Genomic DNA, 12,459 nt, shown 5'->3' on the forward strand with positions numbered 1-12,459 from the left:
CTGTGACATAAGCAGAAATAGTTGAAAATAACATGCATTTTATAATTGTATAATCTAGCTGGGTTGATTTCTTGTTTGAAGCTGGTTTTGAAGTTTGTCTTGCTGTGTTTAGCAACAGTTAACTTAGTGCACATTTCTTTTGGCACTTTATTGTTATTAGGGGGAAAAAGTATGAGCTTTTAAGGTGCAATGGTATTTATTAGACCCCCCAGTATGTCTCCCAGTGGTATGTTGCTGTTTGAATGTTTTGAAACAAAGTGATTTTAAAAAAGAGTTTTTTCAGGTTTAATATGATTAGACAAAAAAAAAAAAAAAAATGATTTAAAGTATAAATAAGTTTGGTCACCTTGGAAGGACAGTTTTCAACATGAGTACATATCAACATAATTTACATACTAAGAAGCAAAATGTGTATAAGAGTCCAGCATTCGACACTTGTATTTGCAGGTGTTAATATGAAAAAAAAAATTCCCTCTTCGAATCAGCTGATTTATTGGGCAGCAGGGTGGCACTGTTGCTCTCTGGGTTTCCCAGATTGGGGGTGGTGCAGGACTGGGGTAGTTGTTGCTTCTGAGCTATAGTCTGGTGTCATCCTGAAAACAGGTTCCATTTTTGTTCCAAACTTTCTGAATGCTGTGTGTAATGAAGTTTAATAGACTAGCATGTAATATTGGCTTTACATAGCAAGTGAAATGTAAACTGCATGGCATATTTTAAATATGCATAAAGCATGCGACTTGTGAAAAAGAAGACAGCAGATCCTGTGTTTGATATGTTTATTGAAGGCACTGTCAGTTTTTTTTTTGAGTGTGAGTGAGTGGTGTAGAGCGCGCTGTGTTTTTTTTTTGTTTTTTTTTTAGTTTTACAGATGTGAAGAGAGACTGTGTATATGTACACATGAGGTTAAGGTAATTAGCTTGACACAGTATCTGCAAAAGCAAACAAGTCAAGACTACTAACAGACTCCAACAATTAAAATGTGTATGTTATATAACTGTTCACATGCACACAGCCTTCAACTTTTATAGCCTTCATTCATCAGTATAACGTTATCTTTCACAATTGAAAATAGGCATGTTTAAAAAAATAGACAACATTATAAAACTAAGTGAAACATAGGGAGTTTGAAACTCAATGTTATGCTCTTGAGGTTTTTGGTCAAAGAATTGGTAACGGCTCTAAAAACTGTCAGCACGACTACGGTGGGTTGTAGATATTCTTGAAATGCTCCAAATGTTGAAACTTGACAATTGTACATATATTGTCATGATTTTGTACAAAAGGTTGAAAGATAAGTTGTGCAGGAAAATATAAAATGAGCATGTCCTTGATGTTTAAAAGAGTCTTTTCTCCCTCAGGACAGCAGCAGTCTTTGGAGGAGTAATAAGGTAAGTGTAGTGAACACACTGGGCAGCAGGGTGGCACTGTCGCTCTCTGGGATTCCCAGATTCGGGGTGGTGCAGGACTGGGGTAGTTGTGTTGCTTTTGAGCTATAGTCACTCTCTTGAAGGAAGAAGTTGTGTGTGAGGGCAGAGAATGCATCTGGACCATATGGCACTTGAATGGTCTGCGTGAGGGTCTTGTGTCCTGGGTATGTCACCTGGAGAAATGGAGCAGATGTAAATGAAGCTGTTATTTAATATCTGTTTTGTAAGATGTAGTAATTGTTTAGGTTTAATTTTTGCTGTTATTTAATGTCTTTACTGGCACGACTAATACAATTTTTGTGAACAGCAGGAGACAGAAGACCACTGACAGGTCTACATGATTGGCTGCAGGTAGTGTCCCCATCTGTTGTGTAATAAGTTTATGATGCAATTGAATTTGTACCTCTGCGAGTCAGATTTTTTTTGTGTGTATGTGTAATGCTTGCAGGGTTTCCATTGTATGTGTGTCCCATGTAAAGACTTTAACTTGTGTGTTAGAGTAGAAGCTGTGAATGCACAGTGCTGAGGTAAGTATGTAGAATAAAAGCAACATTGGCCCTTGAAATTAGCTACAACCCTGATCAAACTCACCTGTGGCTAGGGAAGGCCTTGATGGAGCTTAATCCAAGAAAATGTAATTATGTTTGGTTAATGGAATGGAGGTTTGTAATTTAGACTTTTGGGCAGCACGAAAGTCAGGCCACATACATACTGACCATCTGCTATACACATAATTCATAGCCACATACTGTCCCTATCATCATTTCCTTCCCTCATGTTTCATTGTTAAACATAATTCCATCTACATTTGCTGAGCTCCAGCAATAGCGCAAGGCCTTTTTCACACTTCTATGACTCTTGCTTCTGAACCTTAAGCACAAAGGCGCCCTCTTATGAAAGCATATGGGTAGCAAAATGGCAATGTATTTCTTTCTTTATTTTCCCATACATGTGCGCAACATTTAGTGCAAAATGAAATTTCATTTATATAATTTACATTTGGCATTTCCTACATTGTGTAAATTAAAAACATTTTAACACTTTATAAGTTGCAAAATTGTATTACCCAAATTGATTAGATGTTTAACATATCAAATTGGGAATGCATTTTCATCATGCTACAGTGAGATAATTGTTGCAAAATGCAGTGTAAGTGTCAATGCATTTAAATCACCTAAGACGTTTGAATTGCATTCTCATTAAATATCCCGCGATAATGTAAAGTCAATGTGGATTTGAAAATGCATTCCGAGCTGTTGAAAAATGTAGTGTGTTTGTATTTGATTTTCTTTAAATTAAGACTTTTGAATGTACATTTTGTGTATATTCACCATTAACCAAACGCTTTTCTCAACATCTCACTGTTTTACACTCCAATTGATGCACATAAGCAAACAGAAGGTGCAGTTCTACAATAATTTGCCACCTTGTGGCTACACCGGACGGTGTTGTCTTCCTCTCTTCTAACCCATAATAGAGAGCACGTCCTGTGGCACCTAAGCATAACGCATGCCTTAAGATCACTCAGTCTGTTTGATGCCCGTGACTGTACAGAAAAAACTACTACCGCTTCACCAGTCAGATCTAGACGTGGCTGTAAACAGTGAGAGCTCTTGTGGCAGGCGTGTGCAGTGTGACGTTTAGGAGGTGCCACACAACACGTGCTATATTACGATCAAAACAGAGGAACAAAATATAATGTAAGGAGGTAAATAAGTGTAACGTTAAAATTGATTTAATCAACTGCGTCACTCAGCGTGCGCAATGCTTGGGGGCATGCAATGTTTTATAGGAGAACAAAAAATGTATGGTGGCAAATAGGTAAAAATGTCTGTTTGCTTATGTGTATCAATTGGGGTTAATGGTGCATATTGACCGATTGTGAATCCTGTTGCCGAGGCCCGCCTTGATATAATGATTGACAGGTAGGGGGGCATGGAATGCATTTCGTCCACATTGGAATCGCATTTTCAATGCAAATCACATTGACTAATGAAAATGCAAATCAAACGTCTTAAGTGTCAGTGCATTTAATAAAAATAAGACATTTAAATCACCATGTTGCTACCCTTTTACTCAGAATGCATTTTGAAATTCACACTGCATTTTGATAATGTTATCTCGAGTTTCCTACCCATAAAGTCTAAATACATTTAGGAAAAAAAACATTTAAATTGTAGTTTTGCTACAGTTTTTGCTTGGACATGTTAAACATATTTAATCAATTTGGGTAATACAATTTAATTTTGTAACAAAGTGTTAAAATGTGTTTTTAATTTGTTGTTATTGTGTTTTTGTGTGTGAAATTTCAAATGTAAATTATTTTAGGAAATGTGAATTTTTATTTTTATTTTTGAATTTTTGTTTTAATTTTTGGGTAAATGTTGATTTTAATGGGGAAATGTATATTTATTTTGCAAATTACATTTCGCTACCCATATGCTTCCATACCCTCTGACTTCACGTGTGAATGAAACTAATATTATACTCCACAACTTTCTCAAAATGTGCAGTTTTAGGATCGCTAGTTTTCATCCCAGATGACCACTACAACAAATAAATACATAAAATAATGCAATCTGGTTAACAAACATACATTGACCTTTCTGATACTACTTTACAATAATGCTTCGATCACATTTCTATTTATCCATGCCTTACTCTGGGAATTTCCTGTTTTTTCTAACGGCTGATAATTTTTTACAAGATAAACCTTTTATTTAGTCTGAGTGAATGAAGCCTTTGGCCCCAACTTTACAGTTAAACAATTAATTTATCTTCAATGATCCGTATTTCCTGGACTGAGGCACATGAAAACAGCCCGCTTATGTGGTGTCTACTGTCCGTCAGTATTTGCTGACTAAATCCCTGGTGGATTCAAACCCCAAAGCACTGCATTCTTAAGCTGCCTTGTTACTGTCAGTGTGAGTTGACTTATGACTGACTCAGAGAAGACCAACACTTACAGTTCAACTAGGCCTTTAAAACAATGACTTATCGCTCTTTTTTCTAAATATACAGTAATTTTGTGATACTATTGTGGAAAAATGTTAAGTGAGTAAATCACACCGTTGAAATCAATGACGACTCAACACTTAGAGCAGCTATGAAATTCCTCACGAGAGGAACTGAGCTTACTGTGATGGTGTAGTTGCCGGGCAGCAATAGTCTGTAGTATTCCCCGTTACGATCCGTCCTGAAGGGACAAAGGTTTCTTCTCCCTGCTACCTCCACTACGGCGTTTTGGACAGGCTTCCCGTACGAGTCCATCACTACTCCTTTCACCCCTGTGCAAAATCAACCAATCAATCTTAGACTTGACTTTTTAATAAGAAGGTTACTTTCCTCCTATTTGGGGTAGCCTCTTTTCAGTAAGCAGCCACCTAATATCAGAACATGCACACAATCACAGGGAACACTATATAAAAAAGGAAAATATGTTGTCTTGCTTTTCTACAGTGTTTTGCATAAACCTGCATGACCTCCATCTAATAAGGCATTGCTACGCCGGCAAGTCACTGTCATATGTCAGTGGACTTTTAAAGGTGCACGGTCCATATTAAAAGGTCAAACGTAACTTGTCTGTAAACAATTTAGTGGTCTCTGTGAGGACGCTAGCTGCTCTAGTTAGTCTCTCGCCCAGTTGTTTACAAGGTGTGGCAACGCGGTGTTGGCTTAACATCCTGCTGTTTGCTTGCGGATGGATTACAGTGACAGTTGTGTCAGTGCTGGGTGTGGACAGTGCCTTTGTCCCTTCGACGCTGTGAGACTATCCTGTTGCTGAAGGTCAGGGTTGGTACGGTGTGTTTATGCAATTTAATTGTGACTGTAACCGGATACGCTTATTGTGCCACAATAATCCATTCGCCCTAATTTTTGGATTTATGCAATACAGAAAACAGACACTTTCCAGCCATGGCATTTACAGTGTAACACAATGTCACAGATTTTGGATAATGTGTAATTTCTATAATGTATAACTTAAGTCAAGATATAGACTCTTCACCACTGCTATTTTAATGTGAAATCTGCATAGCTATATGTGAATGAGCACCATGGTTGTCTGCCGCACATACTTAAGTGCGCCTGATGCTAGTTGTGTGTTTAGCACCTGCCGTCTCGCTATATGAGATGCTACCCATGAACTTAATTTACAAAGCTGCTCTAACTAGTTCATTTCATCAGAATTTTACCATTTCATTTTATACAACTATCAGCATTTCATAAACACACAGAAACTCAAAGGTCTTAACCCAAATTTATCAATTAAACTAATAAACTCTGACACAAATACATTACCACTGAACAGTAAAAGTAGCAGCAGTAGTAGTAATAATATTAATAATATTTATTATCACTGTTTTCCTTGTATTAAGTTTAACAAACATTTGTTGTGCAGAAACATGTTAGCCAAAAACAAGGTACATTTCTATTTGATTAAATCAACTGTTAATATTTTATGCCTTCATTTCAGTGAATATATTTAAATATTTGATTAGAGAGCCAAACATTTTTATTTATATAATTGTTAAAACATAGTTTTTTTTTATGGTTGTTTATTATGATTTTTCAAATTTATTCAAGGGGACCTATTATGCTTTTTCACTTTTTGAAAAAAAATCGACAAAGTTTCAAGAACTACAACGAACGGCTCGTTTGTTTTCCGTGGTATTGTGTATAACCATTCCACTGCAATTCATGTTATATGCTAGAATTAAAGAACAATAAACATACAGTAATACATATTTCCGTTGCACTTACATAGTTACAACGAAAGGGTACATTTTGTTTGTTAATGGTAATTTTGTTAAGTGGTTGTTGACATCTTATTTGTAAATTGATTTATTGTTAAGTGGTTGTTGAGTTATTATCTAAAACGTGATTAACAACAATAATGTTACCACTATAATATGTCTTTCAATATCCGTGCATGCAAAGGTTCTGCGCGATTCTCAATTTTCTCGGGGTCTGAATCCAGCTCAAATTGATACGGCAAGACCGAACTTGCTGCTTTGGCAAGGGGCGAGCCAGTACTGAAACACCGCCAAAGCTGTTCGCCAATCACAACGCATTGGGACAGCTAACCAATCACAACACATTTAGTTTTTCGGAAGGTGGGCCTTCATCAAACCCAGAAACTAACTCGAATCGAGCTGTTCAAATTATGTGCCAGGCTGGAACAAAACAAAACTAAAAAACAAAATCAAAATTTGTTGTTTGTTTTTACATTTCTATATATTTCATAATTTCAATTAGTTAAGTATTTTTTTTTAGTACCATATAAAAATAATAATAATAATTAAAAAAAAATTCTGTTGTCATTTAAGTGTTGATGGCACATTTTACAGGTAAACCTGAAACCACCTACCGTCTCCATGGACTCCAAATCACTATCAGTAATAAATAGGACTACTTATTAATGCTGCTATAATCACATTTACCATTGCTCGTTGTATTTACCTAGGTGTACTTGCTGTATGTAAGCCAGTAGTGCGGGTTTGTTGGCCTCCCATAAGCCAGGAAGCTGCGCCTCTGGAGGAAACTTGCAGCAAGAGATTTCCAGTGTGAGCTCTAAACACTGTGCCCACACATAGTTGTAGTCTTGCATTCCACCTAAGAGAACGACACATGAAACTAGTACGTAACTATTAATTGGTACTAACGCAGCAACAAATAATCTGAACGTCTCAAGTCTCATTAAATTAATAAAATTTTCCATACTTTACAATCATGTTACAACAAATGTAATCGTTACAATTACTACATATATTAGCTATGTTTGCAGGCACACTGTCATGAACAATTATTAAACTGATGCTTACAACACTTTTACCTGGTAGAGGATACCAGTGATATCCGTTAGTGATGCCGTTGGTGAAGTCCTGTGAATCGTAACAGATGTTTCCATTGTGCATATCTCTGTGGCTGTAGGAGTAGGTCTTTGCCAGTTGGACAAACACGTCGTCGTCGGGGGAGATGCTATGGCCTCCCTGCAGCTCGCTTCCTGAATCAAAGTCAATGGCATTACGATGCTGGACTTGAAAAAAGTCCAACAGATTCATCATCAAGACAGTCATGTTAAAACTTTTTGGTAACACTTTATTTTAGGACAAGGACACCTTAAAATAAAGTGTAACCAACATTTTTATGCTTTTTGTAAGGCACAATACCTTCATTAACTTGAAAAGACTATAACTGTCCATAATAATGTTACAGCAAACAATCATTTTACTTGCTTTTCAGAATAATAATAATATTAAAACGTTCTGCTTTCAGAAATGGATTTATGCCTTCAACCCTGTAAAGCATAGCATATGAAAGGCTATTGTGAAAAAGTAATTACATTGTAATAATAATTAATATAAATACCTGATGTGAAGTTTATCAAATGCAACTTAATTTACAAATACATTTTAAAACGGGTTGCATGTGTTTGTTGACAACAAATATTCATATTCCATACATCAGCCTTTTTATGAATCATTTACCACACAGACCATATGCGCCAGAGAAATAAGTGCGTGTGTGTGTGTGTATATATATATATATATATTCATATTCATTAATTCATACATACATACATACATACATATATACATTGATGTGTTCATTAATTATTTTATATGCTTACATATACATATACACATACATACATACATATACATATATACACATACATACATACATACATATACATATATATACATACATACATATACAGATATATATACATACATACATACATACATATATGTATATATATATATAAAAAATGTCCGGATAATCAAATAAGCATAAGTTGCTAAGTGTTCATCTTCAAACATAACAATTCTTACATTCTTTCAAGTTATTATTGCATTTACTTAATAAAAATCACTGAGATTTCACAGGAAAAAAGGCACATGAACCAACACCTAAAGGTGGGACACTTTTACAGTTATTTAGAAGAGACCTTTTAGTTACTAAAGAAAAAAGAGAAAAAAAAATTCTAAATCAAATAACAAAGCATAAGCTACAGTACATTGTGTATAAGTTTCAGTAACATTTTCATGATGTTGAACATTTAAAAGCCTTACAATTTCCATATCAAATACAAGTAAGCTTTACAGGGTTAACATAACATCAAAATAAAAATAAAAAAATGGGAAAGCTACTGCTATGGTTTCATTAGCAACTGACCTCCATTGCTGTTGTCGTAGGGATAGCTGGCCACCACCGCTCCTCCGTGGAGATTGGCCGAAAGGACAAAACTTTCTGTCTTTAGCCAGTCCATCACGGCCCTGACCTCCTTCTCCCTTTCCCTCTCAGAATTCCCCTCAAATGCGTCCGGAAAATTGCGATTCAGGTCCACCCCGTTCTTATTATACCTGCGGGTGGGAAACCAGTTACTTACAGAAAAAAAGGCTCAATAAATTAGCTTTTTGGAAATAATTGAGAACATTACCTTCATTCTGGCTCATTTCAAGTTTCAAGTTAATTCACTTTATATACTTTAATTGTACACAAATGTTGCTATACAATTGTACGTACAGTGCCTTTCCTTATATTAAACTGCCTTTTGTAAATAATTAAATTGCACAAGTATTCATACCCTTTTCTGGGACACTTGAAATTTAGCTCGGGAGCATTCATATCACTTGTAGATGCTACTACATTTTGAGTGGAGTTACCCTCTGGCAAATTCAATTGAATGTGTATGATTTGGAAAGGCACACACAGCTCAATTAAAGGTCTAACAGTTGAAAATGCATATCACAGCAAAAACAAGCCCTGGGTTCAAAAGAACTGCCTGTAGAGCTCAGAGACAGGATTGTGTCGAGACAGATCTGGGGAAGAGTTCAGAGAAAATAAAAATAAAATATAAAAAAAATTCTGCTACATTAAGGGTTGACGGAAGCATGTAGCCTACATTAATATAATGGAAGATTGGAAAAAGCAGGAATCTTCCTAGAGCTGGCCTCCTGGCTAAGAACATGAAGGACAAACATCACTGCAGTATTCCACTAGGGTTGTAAAGGGGTGGAAAATATCTGGTAAATTTCCGGAAACTTTCCAAAAATCCCTGGAATATTCCAAAAAATCCTGAAAAGTTTCCAAAATTTCTAGAATATTTCCAAAATTTACTGGAAATTTTCCAACTTTTTGCAACCCAACTCCACTGATCTGGGCTTCATGGTGGTGGGGCCAGACTCAATTCTCTACTCTGTGAAGACACATGAAAACCCACTTGGAATTAGCAAAAAAAAAAATTTTTGCAAGCAGTTGTATTTGGAAGGGAAGTTAAACGAAAGCAAAATATAGAGATAACCTTAATGAAAACCTAGTCCAGAGCATTTAGAACCACAGACTGGGAAGAAGGTTCACTTTCAAACAGAACAATGCACGTTAAGCAAAATCTAACTTTGTAAACTCTTTGAACTGTTAAACTTCTCATTAGCATGACCACACAGATCTTGTTCTGACATTTTCAATGCTACTTTAGGAGTAAAATGTGTTACATTGATAGAATGGAAATTAGCAAACATTTCATAAGTAACATACGAGGGCTATGGGATGTGTTGAGCTTTGTGAATGACATGCATTCAATTGTTTGAAGTGGCCTGCTCATTACAAACAAATCATTCTAATCTACAGTCATCAACAGGGAACAAAACACAATGTGGGCTTATGATGACAACCCCAAAACTGTCAGAATTGTATTTTTTTCACTAGCATTTCTTTAAGACCCCTCACAATTAAACAAGCTCTTTTTTTTTATTAATTAATAGAAAACAGAAACACTGTTTAGTGATGCTGACTCTACTTTCAGTACCCCATTACATGCCTGTTTCTTTCACACATTCGCAAAAAAATAACGTGATACTTTTGCTGCCTGAATCTGTGCTGACACCAAAATCTTAAAGGATGAAGAACATCAAAAAGTTAACTAGCAAACTAACAGGCCGGTGACAGCCGTTCGCATTAGCTCACGCTTACAGGTCTAAATTTGTGTGGGTGGATTAGTGTGTTCGCTATGACGCCGTCGGGTGGAGCGATCCTTCTTAATCCCGAACACGGAGCACTCGCTCTATGCCATACAGAAGTGTATCCCTCAGGGATTCCTATCTGCTTACTGTTGCAATGCTTTGAAGTGCTTTTACAGCCTCTTTCGGTCAACAAATGCAGCAAATGAGCTAAACCAGCACGTCTGGATGCAGGAACACATGCTGAAATATCAATATTGCTATATATAAAAAAAAACATGAAAATAAAAATATATACATACAATATTAATTTTACACCTTTTACAACTTGTGTCTATATATATAACAAAAAACCCTCTCATATATAAAAAGTTTACATTGTATTGTACAAGGTCCATTGTGAAAAACAGCAAACCAAATTAAGAGTTACACAACGTCATAGTCTAATGCAGCTTAGAGGCCAATGACAATGGATTAAAACAAACAAACAGGTTTACTTGTTTTGGTTGGGTTTTGTACAAAGGTTTTGAGGTTCAATAGTCAAGTCTCACTGGGTGGTCAACATCAAAACACATATAAAACCAACCCAGGCGCAATAAACAGGATGTGTGTGTGTGCCACATTTCACTGATGTTCAAACACAGAGCTGCTTTCACAATATAATAATAATAATAATAATAATAATAATAATAAAAGTATTTAAAAGCTGGCCTGCACTCTCATCTTCAATGGCAGAGACAAGCTTGTTTATGCCAGGTTCTCTCACAAATATTGGAGCTCTTCAACTTGTTTGAAAGATTTCTGAAAACAGATTAAGCACCACATAAATCCACTCAGATTCTCTTGTGTCTCTGGAACGGATTGGCCTTGGGTTGTTTTCTTTCGTTGATTGCTGGCCTCATCCAGACACCTGATTCCTCTCTTAAGACCCTCAAATCTAAATCACGGTGGATGCTTAAGTTGATCGATGTGACGTGAAACAGATGCGGGCATAAAAATGGTTGATTAGCAGCTTTCGGCTCTATTAACTATTTGTCTAAAAGAGCTCTTGAGGTTTCCATTAGTGGTGAGCTGTTAGTTTGATGGGGCAGAACGGATCGCTGCAGGCTCTTTCTTGTCTATTTTCTGAACCTGTGACCAATGTTGGCAATTTCTCTTTTACAAGCTCAGGATTTTGTTAGGGTAACTCATCCTGGGTCAGTCTAAAAAGACACATTGCTCCATCTGAGATATATAGAGTGATAAAGGAGGTAAACCCAATAGGGTTTACTTTCCTTCAATCACTGTTTATATGTAATGGCAGCTTGGAGTTGATCTATCATGGTGTTTTCAGGATTCTGAAACTAGAAATCAGTGCAATTTTACACACTCACACATTCTTTGCCACACAGTTAGATTTCTAAGCATGCACACATGCAGCCATAAAATCTTCATCAGCCTGCACTCAGGGTCTGTCAGTATAATTTGGAGGAGTATCAGGGCTGTCCCAAGGCGTCTGCATTGGTGAGAGCCATTAATCTCTGAGTGAAAGACTTTTAATAGTGTTTATGTTGTGCTTTGTGGCTGTGAAAATGGAAATATTTCTGGAGTGTTTCACTGATCCTTAAAGGAATAGCTAACCAAAAATTATGTAACTGTTTATTGAATCTTGTTGTTCCAAATCTTGAAGTGAATGGGAACTACGGCTGTCAAATTCCAAATATGACAAAACAAAACCGTAAAAAGTATCAAAATCATCCATTCGACTCGAGGAGTTTAAAATAATTTGTTATTAATAATTACGTTTGTGTACATTCAGGGATACAAGTTTTTCATCCCAAAGTTAAAAATTTACATAAAATACAAATACAAGATAAATTGGTTAAAAAAAAAAGACAAAATAATGCTTTAGATTTCCGAGATGAAAACTTTACACCATTGCATGCAGTGTGATGAGGTTTGAGACATCCGTTCTACAATAATAATTACTATTTCTCTTAACAGGTTTTTAAAAAAAGTGCAGGACACTGTATATACTGTGTAGGACTCAGTAAGTAGTAAGCCAGTATAGCATTTCCAGATCCTCATTC

The 12,459-nt window shown here is 36.1% G+C and overlaps 1 protein-coding gene across 2 annotated transcripts in view; it reads right to left on the bottom strand.

The window, feature by feature from the left end:
• Nucleotides 1-871: 871 nt before the first annotated feature.
• Nucleotides 872-12,459, bottom strand: part of LOC109086964 (carboxypeptidase M-like) — a 38,121-nt gene continuing 26,533 nt past the window's right edge. For both annotated transcript variants that reach the window (XM_042742946.1, XM_042742939.1), the window contains exons 5-9: nucleotides 8,607-8,794; nucleotides 7,261-7,431; nucleotides 6,888-7,040; nucleotides 4,566-4,714; nucleotides 872-1,600 (exon numbers count right to left, since the gene is read on the bottom strand). In XM_042742946.1, the coding sequence (XP_042598880.1) occupies nucleotides 1,355-1,600; nucleotides 4,566-4,714; nucleotides 6,888-7,040; nucleotides 7,261-7,431; nucleotides 8,607-8,794 (907 nt within the window). In that variant the 3' untranslated portion in view covers nucleotides 872-1,354. The remainder of the gene's footprint in view (nucleotides 1,601-4,565; nucleotides 4,715-6,887; nucleotides 7,041-7,260; nucleotides 7,432-8,606; nucleotides 8,795-12,459) is intronic.

The sequence above is a fragment of the Cyprinus carpio genome, chromosome A4, assembly GCF_018340385.1.
Source record: "Cyprinus carpio isolate SPL01 chromosome A4, ASM1834038v1, whole genome shotgun sequence".
Lineage (NCBI taxonomy): Eukaryota > Metazoa > Chordata > Actinopteri > Cypriniformes > Cyprinidae > Cyprinus > Cyprinus carpio.